Below are 23,743 nucleotides of genomic sequence, written 5' to 3'. Positions count from 1 at the left end.
ACTATATTCAAGATACTCATTAATTGATTGATCTTAAAGGTTAATTTGCTGTAAGAAACAGAAAATCATACCAAAAACAGCTCAAATAAAAAGGAAATTATAATGATAGAAAGATATGTTGAATATCTTTGGAAGTTATTCAAGATGGTGTCCTAAGAACCGGGCAGTCATCAGAAACTGTTTATATTAGTGTCTTTGGTTCTTTTTCATGTCTCATTCTGTCATCCCTCCAAAGACACCATCTCCACTTCTCTTTGTTCAGTGCTGCTCACATTTCAGTTGCCTCTCTGAGTATCTTGGTTTCTGTTCCTCCATACCTTCAGTTTTCTTGACACTGTGGCCTCAACTCTACAAGATTTAACAGCTCCTGTGTCCGATACTATCTAATTAATTGTCTGTGTCCATTAATTCAAATTCTCAAAAAACATAATCTGGGTGGCAGAGTTTAGGAAATAAGAAAACAGAGATAGTAATCCTGATATCAGACATCATAGAATGTGTGCCAAAGAACATACAGGGAAAGTTCTTAATGCTGAGGACTGCAATTCAGAACAAAGGTAATAGTTTAAGAAAAGCCCCCAAATGAAACTACAACCACTTTTATAAGGCAAATCTATATGTAAAGTAAGGAAATACAGATAGAAATATACTAACAATAAAAGGCTATAAGATAACTTTCTCAGTATAAAAAAAGATCAGGTAGACAAAAGGGAAAAAAAAGACTCAAACAACAAAATTCATAGATTATGGATATGTACATATACTTAACATTATACTCTGTTGATGGGAAATATAAAAAGAATGCATGGAATATTTACAAATATTGATCCTACAAATATTGATGGGCTGGAGGAAGACAAGGTAAAAACAAAGAAATCCAATAGGTGGCCATTTACAGTAAACCTAGAGAGAAAGTTTAAGTGTACGTTAGTGATGGGGATAGAAAAAGGTGAAAATTAAATTAAGGTGATATTTAAAAAGTCAAAGCCATAATAGGAATTAGTGACCAATTAGAAGTGAGAAAAATTGAGAAAGAGGGAGAAGCATGTAACTCCTCGTTTTCTGGCTTCCATAAGAGGAAGCCAGAGCCTCCACAGAGGCTCATTTTTATTTCTGCTGAAAATCATGTGCAGACAACATTCAAGGTCGGCTGAATTTGAATCCTTATTAATTTGCCTTTATGAGTGCTGAAAATACAAAGTGAAGTGCTAACAGCAGAGCTAGAATGAGCCTCCTAAAAGGTGCTTTAATGAAATGATTTGGGGGTTCTCAAACGTGCCCTTTTCCCACACTACCTTAGGAAGGCAGTCTGTCCATGCCTTTTTTAAGTGTTCAGCACCAGAGGCTTACTTACCATTCAACATTCCTCCCTTTGAAATTCAAATGCATGGAAGCTATAAAAGGAAACAAGAAAAGTATTTCTCTCTAAGAATAGAAAGAACTGAAGTGTACAGTGTTGTTCTAAACTTCATACCTAATCCTCTAATAATGAAGCAGTATGGCTATAAATGGGGTACTGTTCTTCACAGCTCTGGGTGTCACCAGCAAGACTCCATCTCTTAAAATGTAGTCATTTAAAGTATGTCCCTTCCCCAAGAGTACAATGAGCATTTTCAATATGAAAATAATAGCCCCTAATGACATACCTGTACCCCTAAACAAATAGTACATTATATGTTAATTTAAAAAAAAAAAGCAGGATACAAAACAATAGATCTAGTGAAATTAAGGAAACAATTCCACTTACAATAGCATTAAAAACAACAGAATAGAAAAGAGTTTGGTGTTTCCTCAAAAGGTTAAACACAGAAGTAGTATATGACCCAATATTTCTACTTCCATGTATATGTCCAAAGAATTGAAACCAGGGATTCAAACAGACACTTGCACAAGAATGTTCACAGCTGCATTAATCACAATAGTCCAAAGGTGCAAACAAGCCAAGTAACCAACAACAGATGAATGAACAAACAAAATGTGGTGTGTATGTGTGTATGTATGAATTTTCTATTGATCCACAGAAAAGAATCAAGGTCTGATACAAGCTTCTATATGGATGAACCTTGAAAACATTATGCTAAGTGAAATAAACTAGACACAAAAGGACAAATACTTGTGATTTCACTTATATAAAATACCTAAAATAGGCAAATTCATAGAGACAAAAAGTAGATTAGAGGTTACCACGTGCTGAGGGTTAGAGAAAATAGGGAGTTATTGCTTAATGAATAGAGAGCTTATTTGGGATGATGAAAAATGTCAGAAATATGCAGCAGTGGTTATTACACAACAGTGTGAATGTAACTAATGTCACTGAATTTTATATCTAAAATGGTTAAAATGTCAAATTTTATATTATACTTATTTTACCACAATAAAAAGAATAAAAAAAGAAAGAAAGAGAGAAAATAATAGCTCCTACAAAGATTATACTGTTATATGCAGAATTGGCCAAAACATCACCACACAAATTGCTGAATCTGGTGCTCTGAATGCTTTTGACTTAAGAGATATATATATATGTATATATACATGTATAAAGATATATACATTATGTATCTAAAAATTGACAGAAGAGAAACAGAAAAAGTAGTCAGAAATAACCTCCTTAACAAGGCTCAGAAAATGTTATAAATTAGTTCTGCCAGACCTTAAATAAAGATGATGCTTTGCTTTCATAAATGGTTCTAACAGTACAAGCTACAGAAAGCCTTTCTGATGTGGTAAACAAAGGCAGAAGAAAAATGAAATTTCCTTACACCTTATAGTCCATTGACAAGTCCTTGAAACAGGCAGAGTGACATTCCTCTAGGAACTTCGCTAAGGGCAAAAGGCAATCTTTGCCTGAACCCCCAAGATCCTGTAAGCCACTTAAATATATAAAAATTCCTCTGGAAATTTCCTTATCTCTAAATCCCCCAAGGTATTTATTAGCAATCATCACCAAGCTTATGACCCATTGATACAGATCTGAAGGGTCTCATGACTAAGGTTTTATTGGTCAGTAATGAATGACCTCTTCCTAACAATAGCTAGCCCCCTCAAGATCCTGGAAGCCTTGCTTCCAAAATTCCTTAGAGACTAACACTAACCTCCCCTCTCAACTTGAAGGTATATCATTGCCCCTCACAACTCCAATGCAGATCTTTCTGCCCAGGTCCTGTCTCAGTGCTTTAATAAAACCACCATTTTGTACCAAAGACATCTCAAGAATTTTTTGTTGGCCATCAGCTTTGAACCCTAACATCTTTCCTGTTTGCTTTCTATCTCATTTTAGGAGGCCAGAATAACCCAGATGCTAAAACAACAATAGCCCACAAAAGCAAAATACAGGTTATTATCCCCTGTAAAAACAGAGAAAAAACAAATATTGGTAATTTTAATCCAACACACATTATTTAATATTTGTGAACAGAATTTATTCTAGGAATATAAAGATAGTACCAGGAAATCTCTTCATTAAACACATACTATTCCAACCAAATAAAAGGGGAAAACTTTATAATTCCATGGTCCTCTCAAAATATGCACAAAAATTCAATAACCATGACTAATTTTTTAAATAAAATTTAAAATAATAATAATTTAAAAAGCATGGACAGGCTAGAAAAGAAAGAAATGTCCTAAATTTAATAAAGGCTACTTATCAGAAATAGTAAACAACTTATATGATGACAAAATATTGGAAGCTTCCCCATTGATACCAGAATAAGGACAAAGATGATATCATTCAACAATGTACTATAATGCATAAAGTACAAAATATCTACACAACAAAAGGCATCATCAAATTAAAGGGAAAGTGCTAGACTGAGAACAATATATAATATATACAAAACAACAAATAGTTTATATCCAAAACTATATCCCTTCATACAAAAAATATATACATATATAAAGAGTTCGTAAAAACTAACAACAAATAGACAATCTAATATATCATTTTTTTTTTTTGCAGGGCAAGAACTAGCAAAATTTTAAATACTTATTAACTTTGACTCTGATTCCATTTCCATTAATGAGCTTAAAGAAAGAGCATCAAAAATGCCCAAAGATATATGTACAAAGATGTTTACTGAAGTACTTTATGAGAGTGAAAAACTGGAAACTTAAATGTACGGTGCAGTTGAGTGGTTAAATAAATAGCATTATTCATACTATGAAATACTCTCAGCCCTAAAAAACAATGATATAAATCTGTATGGACTGATATGCCAGGATTTCTGAGAAGTATTATTAAGTGAAAAAAGGTAAGTAACAGAAAAATAAATATGATTTCACTTTTATGACTATACTATTTTTATAAAAAATGGTAATAATGATAAAAAGATACAGTAAAAATATAAAAGATATAAGTACATAAAATTTATATTTTGTAAATATATAATATATAAATATATTTTTATATAAAAGATACAGTAAAGATATAAAGATACCATAAAGATAAAATGATATTACAAGAATGTTAACCAAATGGATAACTTCTAAGAAGGGAGTAAGAACTGGCATAGGATAGCAATCAGAGACTATAGTGAGGAAAGGAACTGTGAAATTTTCAAGCTTTAATGAATATTTTTATATATTAATTTTTAATGAATATATTTTGAAATAATCCAAATCTTTCATATTAAAAATGTAATTCATGCAAAATCATTACTCACGAGTCAAAAGATGGAAACAACCCAAATGTCCATCAACCAGTGAATAGATAAACAAAATGTGATAATATCATACAATGGAATATTATTCAAGCATTAAAAAGGAATGACATACTGATAACATGTTACAACACAGATGAACCTTGAAAGCATTACATTAAGTGAAAGAAGCCAGTCACCAAAAAACCCCACATATTATATGATGCCATTTATTTGAAATGTTCAGAATAAGCAAATTTATAGAGACAGAAAGTACATTAGTGGTTGCTTAGGGCAAAGTAGAGAAGGGTGGGGTGGGAGTGGGAGTGATAGTTTGAGGGATACAGAGTTCTTTGGGGTATGATGAAGATGTTCTAACTTTGATTATGGCAATGGCTGTGCAATCCTGTGAATATACTAAAAAAACACTTAATTGTAAACTTTAAACAGGTGAACTGCAGTATGTGGATATCATATCAATAAAGCTGTTACAAAAAAAAAAACAATAATCCAACAGCTTAAAGGTTCATTCCAAAGACAAGAATGCATTAAGAAAGCTACTCCTAAGAATGCATTAAGAAAGCTAGAACACTGGAATTTGAAGTAGTCTTATAGTACAGGGAATATGTGAGATTGAAATGCAGAAAAAAAATTAGAGTTTCTATTTCTATTTGATATTTATATAAAAAAGAAATTATGTTTGCTGAAATGTTTAATGTGACTGACTAGTGCCTTTACTTAGAATATCAGGTGCCCTGTGAAGTTGAAGAGGCATTCTAAAGAAAGAGTAGGAATTCCAAAGAAGATAGTCTGGCCACGAGGCCCTTATGCATTTTTTTCCCCTTCAGCTTACTGCAACATATGACCAGTTAGGTGGGCTTATAGATATACTACCTAGATTTCATTGAACTCGTCCCTGTTAAAATGAGTAAGTGGCTGAAACATTGCTTGAAACCTATTACTGTATTTCATGCACAAGTGAAAAACAAGAAAATGGCAGAGCACAATTATCTAACCACTATTATGATCTCTTCTGCAGCTAACACAGAATGATAAAGGTTAACAATAAATGTATGTTGCATGAATGAATACTGTGAAATTCCTAAAAGGCAAGAAACAACTCTAAGGAAACCTAGTAAATAATTCTTCAGTTTCTGTACATGTTACCACCATTCCCCTTCCCCCACACAGTAATTATAGAAATATTAAGCATTATAATTAAATCATAACTAATAGAAACAAGAAATTATACATGGATATGTTTCATGTAAAAAAATTTTTTAAAAAAAACTAAACTACAAGGGGCTAGATTATTTTCACATAACAAATTCCTGATGAATTTCATTTGAAGCATGTCTTTCACAATGTGTCCTAGTTCATTCAAGTATGTAAGGGCAACAATACACCCCAAAGACCTTCAGAGAATATACCAAAATCCAGAGACATACACGAGTAGTCTAAAGCCCTGCTGCTCTCCTTTCTTCCAGGTAACTAAACACCCACTGTTTGATTTCTTAAGGGTGAAAAAAGCATTTGCAAGTTTTAGTAAGTTATAATATTATCAACTCCCTCATGACTGTGAAAAATCAGGAAGTAGGGAAAGCTTGAAGACTTAATGTTATAGAAAAAAATTAACAGGGAAAAAGTAAAAATTAGAGCAAAGAAGGAGAGAATCCAACCTTAGAAAAGCTGCACAGCTAATATGCAGCAGGTTAGAGACTTCCTTCTATGAGATTTCCCTCCTATGTCAGAACTAAGTATTTCTACTTAGTTACAAGATGCCCTCAAATGAAAAGAATCCTCCACTAGGTATCACTAAAGTTATTCTGTAACTAGGTACCTGCAGCAGATTAATTCCCTAAGTAACAGTGCCTAGATGTTATGGTTTGTTTAAAGGGAAGCGGAGAGCAAGGGGGGTTTGTTTGGGGTTGGGTTTGGGTGTGTTTGTTTGCAATAAGTATTTTAGAAAGGGGATTTTTTAAAAAGCACTACCAACTGGCAGGCAAGACAAAGAAAGAAGGGGTTCTAAGTTAGTTTGGGCACTTCTGCTAAAGCCCAGCAGAAACAGTGTACCATCTTCCACCAAAGGTTAAAGAAGAAGGATTTGCACGGATGGATAAAAACCCTCAACCCTTGGTAGGAATCAAGGTGTAAAGTGTTTTGAGATGCGGTCTTTCTCGAAAGCCCAGCCATGCGGCCTCATAAAATCCTAAGGATTCTGTCCATTCCCAGGAGCAAAAGAAGCAGCCAGCGAAGAGCCAGAAATCTTGGACACTATCTGCACCTAGCCTACCCAGGCGATCCCGAAGCGCGGCATCTCCTCTCCCCCACCTGGGATGTTCTGCCACTTGCACTCCACGCGTGGCAGGACCCTCCGCAGCCATATTTCGCTAGATCCTTCTTTCCTCCGCAGTTTCAACTGGCGAAACAGAGCTCCCAAGGTAATCACGAGACATCTGCTACAGGAACCTTTTCTTCCGGGCGACAGCGGCCCTCACCCTGCGGAAATCCTGCCGCTTTGCTGAGGTGGCTGTTTCCAGTCGGTCCCGCCTATGGCTCCTCCTCCCCAGGCTCCAGGGCCTAGTGCCCTCCCAGCAGCTGTCAGGTACAGCCACCATGCTGCTCTAAGCTCTGGGCACAGGGACTCCCTGGGTGCATGCGAAGAAGCTAAGGAAGTTTATTTTATGTGCCCTGGGGCGTAAATCTGAGAACACGATTAAACCTTGCGCCTCAGGTTGCCTTTTTTCCTTTCTTTTTTTTTCTTTTCTTTCTTTTTTTTTTTTTCTTCAAGTTAGGGTGTTTCTTTTTTTTCTTTCGTGACCAGCAACTACACCCCCAAATACACCCTAAATTGTTTAGTTACTCCCTTAAGGCAGTATAAAATTGATGCATTTGATTTAAACATATTTGCTTATTTCCAGAATGAAGGCATCAGTGGGCCTTTCCAGAATGCAATTAATAGTGAAAAGAAGAAAATACATGTCTTTCAAACTACAAGAACCCTTGCAACCAGTTCAAAGCCTTCATTTTTCAGCTACCTAGAGAAATCCCAAATGCCCTACAAAAAGAGCACACCATTCCCATCCCATCATTCTAGTATATTTGTTTTCTTTCCTTCACGGTTCTCGTAACTTCTGCATATTTCTTTTCTTTTGTATTTTCTCCCCATCTCCATCTCCACCATCACTATCACTACAAAGTAAGCAAGTTGAGGGTAGGAACTGTGTATCTAGGCAGTATCTGGCAGATTCTTAATAGGTAAGATGAACTTAATGAACAAATGAAAGGTGAAGTGACTTCCTAAGGTCACATGGTCAATCGGTAGTAAAACTTGTATTATCGGGGCGCCTGGGTGGCTCAGTGGGTTAGGCTGCTGCCTTCGGCTCAGGTCGTGATCTCGGGGTCCTGGGATTGAGTCCCACATCGGGCTCTCTGCTCCGCGGGGAGCCTGCTTCCCTCTCTCTCTCTCTCTCTCTGCCAGCCTCTCTACCTACCTGTGATCTCTCTCTGTCAAATAAATAAATAAAATATTAAAAAAAAAAAACTTGTATTATCAACTGAGCACTTTCAGTGCTGCTTTAGTTCACAGGGGAATCATGGGAGGATTAATGCAAAACATAAAGAACCTACAGATTTCAGTAAAGGAAACAAAGACAAATTTGGAATTACAATATAATTGTGTCTGCTCCCTGCTTTGCCTCCATACCATACATCCTTCTGAAAAGTAGATGGTTCACATTTCATAAACCTAGGGATGTATGGTCACCATTTGGGGTGGGGATAAAAACAAATGAGAATTAGAGATACCAAAATGGCAAACAATAATATTGCTAAAAGTGTGCAATTTCATTTTTACAAAAGACATTTTTACAAGGTCAAGGACAGCATAAAGAATGAAAAGTCCCAGCAGGCCTAATCATCCTTTTTTTTTTTTTTTGCACATTCCTCCTATAGCAATTTTAGAGATAAAAAACTTAACTGCAGTATAGAGTATTCTGAAGGGCCAATATGAACAGTCGATTGATTTAAAGATGATATGTTTATTAAGTATTTTGTAAGCATCATGCATTTACATATATCATTTTATTTAATCTGAAGAGACTGAGGCAGATTAAAAGGAGCAGTAAGTAGGCAAGGCCATTAGTTTACAAGGTGGGAATGTAATGCAATCATGCAAATTGTATTCATCAGAACTCCTGTCAGGAAGGAGTGGATATTAAATTGGTAGAAATAACATTTTGATAAGCCACTTAGGTTGGTAAAATCAAGGGATATGCTCCAACAACAGATAGTTGTCAATTTGCCTTTGAAGGAGAGAAAATTCCTCCCCTGAGTGAAGTATACAGTTGAGGCTACAGCCAAAGTTGAAGTATTAATCACCATTCCCCACCTCCACACCACACCTTTGCTACAGTTGTGACAGTAGCTGCATTTCTCATTTCTCTACAACCATGGCTGCTGTTGGGAAGTCCATCTCAGCTTCTACTAAATCCAGCTGTTTTTTGGTTGGTTGGTTGGTTTTGTTTTTTAAGTAAACTCTAAGCCTAATGTGAGGCTTGAACTCACAGCCCTGATAATTAAGAGTCTCATGCTCTACCAACTGAGCCAGCCAGGCTGGCTTCATTAAATTTTTAATTAACCCCCCTGAGTACACCCTGAGTTTCCTGTCCAGATCTTAACTATTATAAAAGGAGTCCTCCTTTTTTGCCTTCTAACTTATGGTATTCAGCCTCTCTAAATAAATGTAGTAAAAAAAAAATTAAGATGATCAATGTGAAAGGATGTTAAATCATGAGCCTATTTGGGGTAACCATATGTCTCAACCCAGAGAAGTAAGGGATCATGAATGCCAGAGTTTACTTAAAAATACCACATTTTCGGGACGCCTGGGTGGCTCAGTTGGTTAAGCGGCTGCCTTCAGCTCGGGTCATGATCCCGGCGTCCTGGGATCGAGTCCCACATCGGGCTCCTTGCTCGGCGGGCAGCCTGCTTCTCCCTCTGCCTCTGCCTGCCATTCTGTCTGCCTGTGCTCGCTCTCTCCCCCTCTCTCTCTCTGATGAATAAATAAAATCTTAAAAAAAAAAAAAAATACCACATTTTCATTGAGCATTTGGTATGGGCAAAGCACTTAGTTACAGGGGATTCAGAGATAAATAAGATAATTGTGTCCTGAAGGAGCTTTCAGCTTAATAAAGAACACAAAATAATCATAATACACAGTAACAAAGCAAATAAAAATATACTTTTAAAGGGTCAAATTATGTTGGAAATTATATGTCAATTATTTTTGACACAGGTAGTAAGACAATGCAACACAGAATGGGTCATCTTTTCAACAGACAAAGCTAGAATAATTTAATATCTGTACACAGAAAAAAATAAACCTCCACAGTTACCTCATGCTACATACAAAAATTAAACCTGAAATTAAACTCTTAAGTATAAGAGTTAAAACTCTGTAAAACTTTTAGATGAAAACTTAAAAAAAATTTAGTGCCCTTGTTTTTGGCAAATATTCTTTAAATACAACAAAAAAGGCACAAAAAGCTCTTACAAGTCAATGGTAATGAGACAAATAACCCAATTTTAAAATGAGCACAAGAATTGAAATGATACTTCACCAAAGAGGATAACATGGATGACAAATAAGCACATGAAAAGATGTTCAAAATTAGTCATTAAGGAAATGCCAACTGAAAACACAATGATCTACTACTGTACTCCTGCTAGAGTGGTTACAATTAAAACAACTAACCACACCATGTGTTGACGAGGATGTGGAGCAACTACAACTCTTATACATTGCTGGTAGATATGTAAAGTGGCAAAAACCACTTAAAGAAACAATTTGAGAGTTTCTTTGAAAGTTGAGCATATACCTACCAACCATCCCATTGTAAGGTATTTACCTATATTCATATCTATTACTACATAACAATATTACCACAAACATAGCAGTATAAAACAATACACATTGATTATCTCACAGTTTCTATGGTTCAGGAGTCAGGGTATGGCTCAGCTGGGTCCTCTGTTTTAGGGTCTCGCAAAGTCTTATCTGAGGTTAAACTGGGGAAGGATTCATTCCTAAGATCATCTGACTGTTAACAGTATTCAGTTCTTCGTGGGTTGTCAGAGTGAAGGCCATGGTTTCTTACTGGCTATTGGCCAGATGTGGCCCTCAGCTCATTGCCCCATGATCCTTCATAACATGGCTACTTGCTTTCTCAAAGCAGCAAGGGAGATAGAGTCTCTCCCAGCAAAATGAGTTTCCAATCTTGTACAATGTAATTATGTTCACATAATCACTTATATCACCTCTGCTGTATCTTATTAGAAGCAAGTCACGTCTATTTGTCAATCACACCTCACTAAAGCTGAAACAAACAAACAAAAAGAGAAGTAAGTCACAGAGCCCACCCACATTCAAGGGGGGATTATCCAAGAGCATGGTTAGTAAGAAGACCACCTGTCTGTCCACCACATTACTCAAGAGAAATGAAATATATGTCCACACAAAAACGTGTACACATATGTGCCCAACTGCTCTATTTGTATTAGCCAAATACTGAAAAAACTCAAATACCCATCAACAGGTGAATAGATATCTTGTGAGATATCTATACAATGGAACACTTAACAATAAAAAGAAAAAATCAATTGAAACCAATTGAAACAACACTGATGAATCTCAAAGTAATTATATGGAGTGAAAGAAGTCAGACAAAACAGAGTACATACTGTATGATTCATTTATATAAAATTCCAGAAAATGAAAAATAATCTATATGACAAAAAGTAGATTGGTGGTTGCCTGGGAAAAGTGAAAGGGTTGAAAAGGAAGGATTACCAAGAGGTAATGAGGAAGTTTCTGCAATGATAAATATATTCATTACTTTGGTTGTGGTAATGGTTTCACAGGTATATACATATGTCAAAATTAATCGAATTGTACACTTTAAGTATGTGCAGCTTAATGTACCTCAGTAAAGCTGATAAATTAGACTTCAATAAAGTTTTATATATTTTTTTAAGATTTTATTTATTTATTTGACAGACAGAGATCACAAGTAAGCAGAGAAGCAGGCAGAGAGAAAGGGGGAAGCAGGCTCCCTGCTAAGCAGAGAGCCCGATGTGGGTTCAATCCCAGGACCCTGAGATCATGACGTGAGCCGAAGGCAGAGGCTTTACCCTACTGAGCCACCCAGGTGCTCCTATAGATATGTATTTTTTAAACATAGGATCCACCTTCTACAAGGGCACCACATCACATTAATGCTCCCTGTTACAGTAAAAAAATTATTTACCATTGAATAAAATTGATGTCAAGAAAAAGAGAATACCATAATTGCACATAATTGCACAAAGTGTTCAGGATAGGTCATGTGAGTAAAATGACCTAAACATATTTAAACATATTTTTAAGGACAGAAAAGATTTTGACACATAGTGATAGCTATAATGGCATTCCTTGTACAGAAAAATTAACATGTTTATTCATTCAATAAACAAACTTGTGTATCCAAGCAGTGTGCTAAACACTGTGAAGACCTTTTGGTCTGTCTTAGCAAATTTCCAGACTGGATTGATTAAATTTGGAAATGATTAAGAATATTATGCTCAGGGTGCCTGGGTGGCTCAGTGGGTTAAAGCCTCTGCCTTCAGCTCAGGTCATGATCCCAGGGTCCTGGGATTGAGCCCTGCATCGGGCTCTCTGCTGAGTGGGGAGCCTGCTTCCCCTGCTCTCTCTATGCCTGCCTCTCTGCCTGCTTGTGGTCTCTGTCTGTCAAATAAACAAATAAAATCTTAAAAAAAAAAAAAGAATATTATGCTCAACATTTACCTGCAATGTTTACAGGTTTGCAATCTTTGGGCTCCTAGTCACTAACTCACTTTATTTCTTTCCCCTTAGTAGTAGTAGTAAATAATTAAATAGTAGTAAATAATTAAAAAGCAGAAAATTATATCAATAAATTCAATGTAAATCACCATGCACAAGGTTAATAGAAAATCTCAAAATTGCTATACTGATTAGAATGCAAAACTATATAGTTCCGATTACTCTGAAAAAATAAACCTCTTAACCACCTTGGAATTCTATTTTCTCTTTTGAAGAATTACGGATTTGGGGTAGAGTAACCATGTGATATACTGCCCAAACTCCTGAGAGAAATGGATGCTGATAATTATTACTCTGGGACAACAGTATTAAATCAGGGCTGTCCCAGGGAAACTGAGATGTATAGTCACCCCAGATATAGGGAGATTCTGATTTGTTTTAAGGTTTACAAGTATAGATTCCCGAGCTATATCCCAGAACTATTGAATCAGAATCTCTGGTGTGGGATTTGGGAAGTTTATAATCTAATGAACTGCCATGCTTGGAAAGCCTTGGACCCTAAGGTGATATCATTAAATCTCTTCCAATTCTAAAATCCTATACTTTATAGGGGAATTTTGAATATAAACTTTATATTAGATGATATTAGGGAATTATTAATTTTATTGATGTAATAATGATCTGATAATATAAGAAAATGTCCTTGTTTTTAGGAAATACACATACCTGCATCTAAGAGTGATGTGTCAAGAGTTTGTTTTCAATTGATTCAGGGAATACACACACAAACACAAAACGGATAGTGGGTATACACATGTTCCCTGGACTATAACAATTTTTCTGAATTTTTGAAATTCTCATAATAAAAAGTTGTCAAGAAAAGACTATTTAGGAAAAACTGTTTATAGGTAGGCAGTCTTGTTGTTATAAATATAATTTTTAAGAACTATGACCAAAAAGATGGCAATTCAATTGATTGCTAAGAAATGCAGCCTGTAATTCCTCCTCTTGGGTTTTTTTCCCAAGGAAAAAAAAAGTGGCAAAGATATTCGTTGCAAAATTGTTTAAAATAGTATTCTAAGTGTACACTATAAATGGCATGCTTAGGTGAATTATGGCGCATTGGTACATTCAATGGAGGTATTATTACACAACCACTAAATTCTCACTGTCCAAAACATATTGTATATATTGTCCTATGCTGTTACATAACTAGGTGCACAAATAATCCGAAATTATATCTGTGCTATAACCACATAAAATTTGCTTCAAGTGAACAGAACTGGAAGTTTATATGGAAAATGCGGTTTAAAACGCAGTCCCCCGCCCCCGTATTTCACTTTCATTTTTTCATTCTGAATTCTGCTAATAATTGTGTGCAGCAAGAGTGCGTATTTTAAAAACCAGTCGTTACCCGTTACCTTAATTTTGGTTAAGGGCAGTAAAGGTCAGTTTATAATTCGTTGGAAAAGCTGGGTAGGATTTTAGGCGCCTCGATTGATGCTTAACTGGTTCGGGAGAGCCACAGCATCATTTTGCCGAGTGCCAACATAACAAACAGCATGTGTAACCCGTACTGCTGAAAAGGTCTCCAAACATCACAGGAACACCCACCATACGTGGGCAAAATGCGCATAGGTAATCAAGGCAGAAATACTACTACCTGTCAAATAGGACGGGCATGTCAGCCTTGTCTCCGCGAAAGGCTTGTGATCCTACGGTGCCTCCTACTTTCACCAGAATGAGATGGTTCCAGAGTCCCAGGCAAGGGAAGAGACTGTTCCCTTGCCCAGGAGGCTGGAAACTGCTCAGTGCGAGCGCAAGGTTTCCAAGGCCCTTCAGCGGAGATCCTCAGCACTCGGCGATTCCCCAGTTGCTAGGTTTAGTTGCTAAGGCACCAACGGTCTCGCAGGAAGACGGGGCGGTGCACTCCCTTTTAGCGTCGTAGCGAATCCTCTCGACACCGAGCGCATTTGTTCCGGGAGGAAACATTCAGCTCCTCTAAGAGCGACGGGAAGGCGAGGAGCAGCTGGGAGTGACGCCTCTGAGGCGTGGAGGATTGTGGGAGGAGGTTGTCTCCAATTTCTCCTCCCTCTCCCCCCCCCCTCCCGGCCAAGATGTCTGACATGGAGGATGATTTCATGTGCGATGATGAGGAGGACTACGACTTGGTGAGGCGGTGGGGACGGAACTCTGGGGTTAAGGGTGGGGTCTGGCTTTAGGGACTGGGGCGGGGTCGACCGCAGCCTCCCCCAGTAGAACATGTGCTTCTTCCAGTTTCTCCCGGTGCAGTGACAGGACGGGTTTACCTCCTCCCCCTTCCCTCACCGGGCCCGGGCCCTGCTTCTCCAGCATGGGGGAGGGGAGGGTGAAGGAGGCAGCGAAGGGGGGTCCCGAGCCTTGTGCTTCGAGTCTGACCGTCTCCTGCGTTTACACAGACACCCCTGGCCTCCGGCGTCCGGTTTTCGGTGCCTCCTACCTCCTCCCCACCGCGCCAGCCGCCTCGGGGATCGTGCAGCGGTCTAGGCCCTGCCTCTGCCCTTTCGGGCCCAGCTTTCCGGGCCCCTCTTCTTCATCCTGGAACTGAGCGAGAGAGAAATGCTGAGAGAAGGGTCTGAAAACTAGGGGACCTTACTGCTCCCAGGCCTGGCCGCGAAACGCCTCTTGTGGGTCTCCTGGAGACAGTTTAAGAATAATAGTCCAGGGTCCGTTTTGGTTTAAGGTAAAAAGGTGCAGCAGAGCGTTCAGGGCTAGGATAGCTATTAAACAACAGCAACAAACAAACAAAACAAAGTAGTTAAACTACTTGTTTCGATAAAAGCTGGGGGGGAGGTTTTGCTTTTTGGTTTGTTTTGGTGTGAGGGGTGGGGCTAAGGGGATTGACCCGGTGGATTTCTTTTTTGACTTTGAGATTTCCCAGCATTCAAAGTTAAAAATATCAACAGTATAAAAATGAACGAATTTAGGTAGCTGAACGGTGATCTGTAAAGATTCAAGGTTTAACTAAACGTATTTACAAGCTTTCAAGAAAAATTCACTACCATTTCCAGTTGCTGTTAAGGAACAATAACTGTGCGGACTAAGAAATAATTCGGTCTAGGAATTAGCATCAACTTTGTTTTTTACTTTGGGGGCGTTTTTGTGCATGTTTCTTGTATATTATAGTGATTCTGCCTTATTGTCAAGAAGTAGATGCTTAGGGATATCTGGCTCATCTTGTATTTTAAGTGCCATTTATTCTTGAGATACTAATACATTATCTTGAATTCGTCTGAAACTTTTGTATAGTCATTTACAGTTAATCTTCCTATTTTAAATGAAGGCACATTTGCAAAATGTAGAGGGAAGTGCTTGCTCTTACCTGAAAATCAAAGTAGAGGTTTTGATAATTCTTAAAGTTGAATGTAGAGTTTTGCTAATAGTAATGAGTTCTGTTTTACATTTTAGTTTGTGCAGATCAGGCCAGTTTTAGGCAGTGCATTAAGACTGTATTACTTGTGACATCATGTGCGTTTTTATTTATTGCATGTTTATTTATATTACAGGTATTTTCATAACTGTGGAAGTGTCTCTTGAAAATGTTTATATTTTTGACTTTTGTTCTTAAATGTTTCTGCTTATCTTTCCTAAGCAGTATTGAGTACATGACTTATTAGCACTGTGGTAAACTTGAAGATCATCAGTGAGAATGTAATGTAGGAAAGGGAATGAGAATTTTGTTGTCCCATAAAGTATTCAGTTTTTGAAAGAACTTTAAACATGCATTCTTTAACTTGGATAGGTTTTTCCAGCCTTTTAGGGCCCACACTACATGTAGAATATAAAGTTTAATATATAGGTGTTTTAACTTTTTTTTTTTCTTTTTTTTTTTAAAAGATTTTATTTATTTATCAGAGAGAGAGGGGGAGAAAGCAAGCACAGGCAGACAGAGTGGCAGGCAGAGGCAGAGGGAGAAGCAGGCTCCCTGCCGAGCAAGGAGCCTGATGTGGGACTCGATCCCAGGACGCTGGGATCATGACCTGAGCCGAAGGCAGCTGCTTAACCAACTGAGCCACCCAAGCGTCCCTTAACTTTTTTTTTAACCAAAAAATGTAAGATTTTACACTACTACATAATTAAATGAAATCTTCCCCCCAGCATTCTGTTAAATAGTCCTCCCTCCGCCCCACCCCCCCATATCTGTTCTATGAAAATACCATTCTGGATTCCCAATCAGATATCAAGTAGTGAAAACTTTTTTTACTATGAGTTCAAGTCTTTTGATGGCATAGAATTTATTTAGCAGTTTATTTCTTGGTTTGTTGGGGCGCCTGGGTGGCTCAGTGGGTTAAGCCGCTGCCTTCGGCTCAGGTCATGATCCCAGGGTCCTGGGATCGAGTCCCACATCGGGCTCTCTGCTCAGCAGGGAGCCTGCTTCCCTTTCTCTCTCTCTGCCTGCCTCTCTGTCTACTTGTGATCTCTGTCTGTCAAATAAACAAATAAAATCTTAAAAAAAAAAAGTGAAATATTTCTTGGTTTGTTAATTAAACCACTATATGTTTCTAAAACAAAGACTAAGGGAGGGGGCGTCTGACTGGCTCAGTTGGTAGAGCATGGGGACTCTTGATCTTGAGATTCAGGCCCTACATTGGGTATAGAGATTACTTAAAAATAAGAATCTTAAGAAAAAAAGAAAATTAGGAGGGCTGGTTGCCATTCATGCTTACATGTTGTCAAGAGAGAAGTTGGGTGTTTTTTCTTAGTTACTTGCCTGAGACTTGTTTCTTGGGATTTAAAGTGTCAAAAGAATTGACTTGCTGGTTTAGGGAAATTTCTTTTTTATTAAAAAAAAATACTGTTTGTTAGAAAATTCGTGATTTCATTTTAGTCAAAATATTAACTAAAGCTGGCACGCGTGGGTTAAGCATCCTCCTTTGGCACAGGTCATGATCCCAGAGTCCTAGGATTGAGTCCTGAATCTGGCTTCTTGCCTGGCAGGAAGCCTATTTCTCCCTCTGCCTTTGCCTGCTTGTGCTGTCTCTCTGACAAATAAATAAATAAAATCTTAAAAAAATATATATTAGTTAAAGTCCCGAGTATTTCTGACCACAGATATATTCAGCATATCTTTTCTGGGTTGTCTGTTGGCAAATTTTAATACCCTAAATCATTTTTTGTACTTGCCCAATCTAGTGGAAATAAGTATTTAGGATACCACCAGGAAAAGTAAAACTTTCTAAAACTATACTGTTTTTGTATAAGAAAGTAATTAATGGTGTGTACCCCAAGATCTAGAAGAAAAAAGAACCAGCTTGGTTTAAAAAAGAAGAAACAAGTGTGAAAGAAATCTAATTTGCTTGAGCTCTTATTTCTAAGATCTATTTTATTTTTTTATTAGAAGCAGAAGCAGGTTTTTTTTTCCTTTTCTTTTAAGTAGGCTCCACACCTAGCATGGAGCCCCACGTGGGACTTGAACTTAGAACTCTGAGATCCAGACCTGAGCCGAGATGAAGAGTCGGCCGCCCAACTAACTGAGCCACCCAGGTGCCCCAGAAGCAGGCATTTTCTAAGCATAGGAATTTATAAAGCAGTAAATGGAGAAGTAGGAGATGATACTGGTAAATGTCTTCATTATTTGCTTGACTGATAATACTAAGTAATAACTAAACCACCATTCATGAAGTTAATAAGGCTATTGATATGTTAACTGTATTGTAATTCTACAGTCCAACCATTCTAGCATGAAATTCCTTAGTAGGGTTTTTTTTTTGTTTTTTTTTTTGCTTATTTTGTTTTGTTTTGTTTTTTGTTTTGTTTTGCTTAGGACTTCTAATAATCTTTTTAGAAAGGACTTAAGACAGACTGACTTCATTCCAAATATTATTCTTTAGTAGATCCTGTGATAAGATAGGGCAGTGTATATTTGAATTTAAATGTATTGCAAGGAAAACATTTGTCAAAAAAATAAACTAATTCAGCTCTGGTAAATATATTAAAGCTGTGAGACTCATTTTCCCCTAGCCAGGCTCACAGTTATGATTAGTGAATGAATATTTACTAGCATTGGGGTTTTTTGGTCTTAATATGTTGCTGTTTTAATGCTCTAAACATTTACTTCTTTTTTATCTGCATTTTTGTGGGGAGAGAAATGAGTCGTAGCCGTAGTATATCTCATAGAATCTCATTTGTCACCATTTTAACAATTTAGCAAATAATGGCTTGAACTCACTTTCTGGTGTTATAAAGAATCTTAGAACATAGCTTAACAAATGAAAATATAACACTTCTGTTTTTTAAAAAATACTTTTGAATTACTACAAATAATATAAATTATATATTTTATATATATGTATATACAAATTATATATTTATATAATAAATATATAATCTCCTTTGAAAAGAAGTGGTGATATAGAACAAGGGCAAAAAATGATAGCTCTAGGAATTTGTGTATTTAGTATGAGGGATGTCACTTGTCATTCATTGTGCATATAAGGAGTTTGGAAGTTACAGGTTATTGCCCTCTGAGACTGCTGTGCCAGTAACTTAACTATTTGACAGGATGTTGGGGACCTTTATAGATTTTCAAACAGTATACTGCTTATGGTCTGAGCCAGTGTTTTCTATGCTGCACAAACATTTGGAATTCTGCATGTACTCCTCATGAAGATGAAATTTGATTCTGTAGCTGAGGCTTTTAAAAGAAACTTAACATGTTTGATCATAAATAATTGGGTGGCTCAATGGGTTAACGCCTCTGCTTTCACCTCAGGTCATGATCCCAGGGTCCTGGGATAGAGCCCCACATTGGGCTCTCTGCTTAGTGGGGAGCCTGCTTCCCTTCCTCTCTCTCTCTGCCTGCCTCTCTGTCGACTTGTGATCTCTGTCTGTCAAATAAATAAATTAAAATCTGTTAAAAATAAATAAATAAATGATTGGAAACAACTCCAGATAGGAAAATACTAATCCTTTTAGTACTGATAAGGTAATGACACATAAATTATGGCATATCCATGTGATGGAATGCTATATCAGCATTTCAAACCATGCTCTGAACAATATTCAGTGATAAGAAAAACTTTTGATAACTTGTATTGGTCAGGACTCTTGGGCATAAGAGACAAGAATATTGTTAAACTAGCTTAAACTAAGAAGAGCATGTGTTGATAAACATCACCAGGAAGTATCAATATGGCTGGATTCATGGCTCAGATGATGGTGGTGGCTATTTTTCTCTTTCTTTATTCTGGTCTGCTTTCCTCACTGTGTCGGCATAATTGCCTTCACATTACATCACAAGATGTAATGCAGCATCTTCCTAGTGTTATAACCTCAAAGGCAAAAAGCCCTAGGAAGGACTTTTATTGACCCAGCTGAGGTCTGTGTGGCCTTCTGTGAACAGCTGTAGAGAGGGAGATGGAATCACTTGCCCTCCTCTGTGAACAGCTGTAGAGAAGGAGATGGTATTGCTTGCCCTCCTCTGTGGGTAGGGCACTATAATTGAAAACCCTCACATGGGAGAGTAAGGGTTGATCATCAATGCTATGCATACAGTGAACACATATACACTATAAATATGTAATCTGTATTACATATTTACATACATGTAATATGTATTACAGTTTAAGTGGGTGGAAATAAAAATTTTGTTAAGTGGGAAAGTAGAGAAAAAATGTCTGGAAGATCTGAAAAATAACAGGAAAACTAAAATTTGTTTATTTCTCAGTGAACCTGTATTTTATTGCTAAGGTGAGGAGGGGCAGGTTCTAGGGTATAAATGATGAACAGAAATCTTACTTTGATCATGAGAGGCCAAATAATATTTTGTCATAGCTCAAAATTTTTAGAGTTCTTCAAAGAACCTGAAGCGTGTAGCTTTTTAAAATAGGTGATACATGCACATAGTTCAAACAAAATACAAGTTTTCTTTCCATTCTCATTCCCCATTTGCCCAGTTCCCATTCTTCCCATACATAATCAAATACATGTTTTTATCCTCCCCTTTGTTTTTAAACCAGGATATAGCCTATTATATATATTGTTCTATGCTTTGGTTTTTAATGTGCCTTAGAGATTATTCCATGTAAGTATGCAAAAAGCTCACTTCTTTCTTTTTACAGCTGCATTGATTGTATGGATGTACCATACTTTATATAACCAGTTCTCTCTTGATAAGCATTTGTCCTGTTTCCTTTTGCTGTTATAAACTATGCAGCTTTTTTTTTTTTTAACTAAAGTGATAGGTTTTATCTTTTTTTGTAGACGTGGAAGACCATATTCTGAGTCATGTCTGATAAACAAGGTGGGCCATCAAACTGGGTGATACTCTTAGATTAGAAACATCTAGTGAAGTTTTTCTTCAGAATTTCAGAAACATTGCTTAATAATCCGTGTCAGTGGAATAACTTTACTATCTCTTGAAATTACTACTTCAAAGATTAGTGTTGGTTTGGAATATAAGTTTCGATGTATTTCCAAAAAGTCCTCTTGCATTACCTCATAGGTATACTCTGTATAATGAAATTAGAGAGGTTAAAACAAATAACAGGAGACAGCTCTTAACATGCTAAGAGTAAGATAAATTTAAGACTTTTTTTTACCCATAAATGAAATCTGTAAATTGTGACTATCCAGCAGCATGAATTTGTACTTGTATGTTATATCTCAAACACTTGAATTTCAGTGGGAATTAGAATGTTCCTAAGGTTCAAACCCCCACATTTGGTAAGAGAGAAACTAAAGCATCATGTCTGAGTGTCTCACTTTAATTTATAGGACAAATTAGTGGGAGAGTCAAAAGTATATCCCAGGTCTAATGACATTTATAATTTCTCTCTTTGGATGATTTAATTTGAAGACTGAAAGTTTAGGACAAATAAAAGAATCTTCTGATTTACCCTGTAGATGAATTAGGACCCATTAACTTAAGTGAAATTGTAAAAACTTAGGACAACTTTATGAATGGCTAAACCACAAGTGACTACTTAGGAATTTTATTATATCTAGTCCTTAAGGATAATGAGACCTTGCCCTTTGCCTCTCTGTGCCCAACATCTAGTATAGCTGTCAAGATGTGATCAAGGCTTGGCAAGCATTGTTAATGGTGGGTCTTTTGTTCTAGAGCACATTTCAAAGGCCTCTTTTGACAAGGGACACAGGAATAAGTAGAAGCTGTGAAACTGACCTTTAGCAGTAGGTGCATTCCAACATAGAGTCATTATTGCCCCTGGCTGTTCTATTCTTATATGTTATTTTGGAACATTCATCCACTTTTCATTTCAGGTAAACAAACATTTATTGAGCAGTTTGCGTTATAACAGACTCTGGGGATGCCAAAATAAGGAAGAGAAACTTTCTGCTTTTTGAGAAGCTCATAGTAGTAAGGTGAGGGGAGGTGAGAACAAAACACTCAACAAGGCTCCATGTTAGAGACATATATGTCCTGTAAAAGCATGATTAAGGAGAAAATTTCTTTTGCTAAGTAAAGTTGGAGGAAGAACCACAAGGTAAGCCTGGAGTACATCTTCCAGGACTGTTAGGACTGGGAAGCATCATAGGAGAAAAGTGGGAAGTTTGTTAAGAGGGGAGGTAATTTAGAATTCCTAGCAGAGAGGACAGTTAATGCCAATACAGAGATTTTGAGTTGTGTGGTACATGTGGGGAAGGAAGAATAAATTTGGGTGTGTGCATGGATCACAAATTGCTTTGGGGAGTATTAAGACATGAGTTATTATATAAATAGGTGGAACTTAAAAACTTAGGTAGGCTTTTAATCCTTTTAACAATGTTCATGTGCTGCCTTTTCATATATTGCTTAATTTTTTTGTTTCTTAAAACATTCTTAATATATTGAAATACCAGTTTCTCTTTTTAAAAGCATTTTCCTTAAACTTTTACAAATTATAATTCTATCCTCATCTGACATGAAGGAATTACGTTCAACAATATTTAATATTTTTATATTTATATTTATATATAGTCTCTATTTTCATTAACAGCAACTGTGTATATCCAAGTCATCAATAGTCATTAGAGATAACTTTAAGAATTTATTTATTTATTTATTTATTTGAGAGTGGGAAAAGGAGCATGAGCACGGGGAGGAGCTGAGGCAAAGGGACAAAAAGAATCTCAAGCAGATTCGGTGCTGAGTGCAGAGCTGATGCAAGGTTCATGACCTAAATCAAAACTGAGAGCTGGTCATTCAAAAGAGCTGAGCCATCCAGGCACCACAGTCATTAGTGATAACTTTTATTTCCCTTTATCCCGTGCCCATGTTGTGGGTCTTTTTTATTTTACATCCCAAACGTCTCTTGACATATTCTGTACTTACTCTATATCCTTCCTTTTCTCCCTATTCTACTACTTGGAATCAACCTTCCATCATCTTTTAGCCAGACAGTCGTAAGATTATCCAGCGGGCTACTTCATTGCTACCAGATGACTCTTCCTCAAACACAATCTGATTATTTCCCCGTGAAATTATTTAGTGGCTCCACTTGATCTAAGCTCCCTGCTAGAATTCTGTTGTAGTGTTCCTCTGTCTGATAACTAGTTTCTCACTAGTTCTTTGTACACATCCTGTGCTTCAGCCCAGTCTGACTGTCCATGCTTCTTTGAATTATGCGGTATCATTTCAAGCTTCCATGCCTTTGCACACCTTAACTGCTTTGTTTCAGATGCCTTTCCTAATCCCCAGGCAACTCCTATTCATATTTTTAGACCTACTTCAGGTAACTTTTCCTTCTAATTCACTCCTTTTGTTTTTTAATTTAATTTTATTTCTTTTCAGTATTCCAGCATTCATTGTTTATGCACGACACCCAGTGCTCCGTGCAATACGTGCCCTCCACAATACCCACCACCAGCCTCACATAACCCCCACCTGCCTCCCCTCCAAAACCCTCAGTTTATTTCTCAGAGTCCACAGTCTCTCATGTTTGTCTCCCCCTCTGATTTCCCCCAACTCAGTTCTCTCCATCTCCCAGTGTCCTCTGTGTTATTTCTTGTGTTCCACAAGTAAGTGAAACCATGTGATAATTGACTCTCTTTGCTTGACTTATTTCACTGAGCATAATCTCTTCTAGTCCTGTCCATGATGATTCAAAAAATGGGTATTCATCCTTTCTGATAAAGACATATTCCATTGTATATATGGACCATATCTTCTTTATCCATTCGTCCATTGAAGGGCATCTGGGTTCTTTCCACAGTTTGGCAACTGTAGCCATTGTTGCTGTGAACATTGGGGTACAGGTGGCCCTTCTTTTCACATCTGTATCTTTGG

The 23,743-nt window shown here is 37.1% G+C and overlaps 2 protein-coding genes across 9 annotated transcripts in view; one reads left to right on the top strand and one right to left on the bottom strand.

Moving 5' to 3' along the window:
* Nucleotides 1–14,384, bottom strand: part of GALK2 (galactokinase 2) — a 110,587-nt gene extending 96,203 nt beyond the window's left edge. Inside the window, exons 1-2 of one of the 5 annotated variants that reach the window (XM_059372788.1) lie at nucleotides 14,141–14,384; nucleotides 1,355–1,394 (exon numbers count right to left, since the gene is read on the bottom strand). Coding sequence is in view for 2 of the 5 variants with exons in the window: in XM_059372785.1 (XP_059228768.1) it covers nucleotides 6,969–7,021 (53 nt within the window). In the remaining 3 variants the exon portion in view is untranslated. Of the gene's footprint in view, nucleotides 1–1,354; nucleotides 1,395–6,930; nucleotides 7,170–14,140 lie in introns of those variants that run through there. The other 4 variants (XM_059372787.1, XM_059372786.1, XM_059372785.1 and 1 more) reach the window with 4 other exon arrangements.
* Nucleotides 14,385–14,550: 166 nt separating this feature from the next.
* The window catches only part of COPS2 (COP9 signalosome subunit 2), a 30,221-nt gene continuing 21,028 nt past the window's right edge, over nucleotides 14,551–23,743 (top strand). For 3 of the 4 annotated variants that reach the window (XR_009399098.1, XM_059372791.1, XM_059372790.1), the window contains exon 1: nucleotides 14,551–14,648. Coding sequence is in view for 2 of the 4 variants with exons in the window: in XM_059372791.1 (XP_059228774.1) it covers nucleotides 14,595–14,648 (54 nt within the window). In the remaining 2 variants the exon portion in view is untranslated. Of the gene's footprint in view, nucleotides 14,649–20,718; nucleotides 20,759–23,743 lie in introns of all 4 variants that reach the window. The other variant, XM_059372792.1, reaches the window with a different exon arrangement.

The sequence above is a fragment of the Mustela nigripes genome, chromosome 13 (genome assembly GCF_022355385.1).
Source record: "Mustela nigripes isolate SB6536 chromosome 13, MUSNIG.SB6536, whole genome shotgun sequence".
Classification (NCBI taxonomy): Eukaryota; Metazoa; Chordata; class Mammalia; order Carnivora; family Mustelidae; genus Mustela; species Mustela nigripes.
Note: the sequence above shows the minus strand (reverse complement) of the source record. Positions and strands in the feature narration are given on the sequence as shown.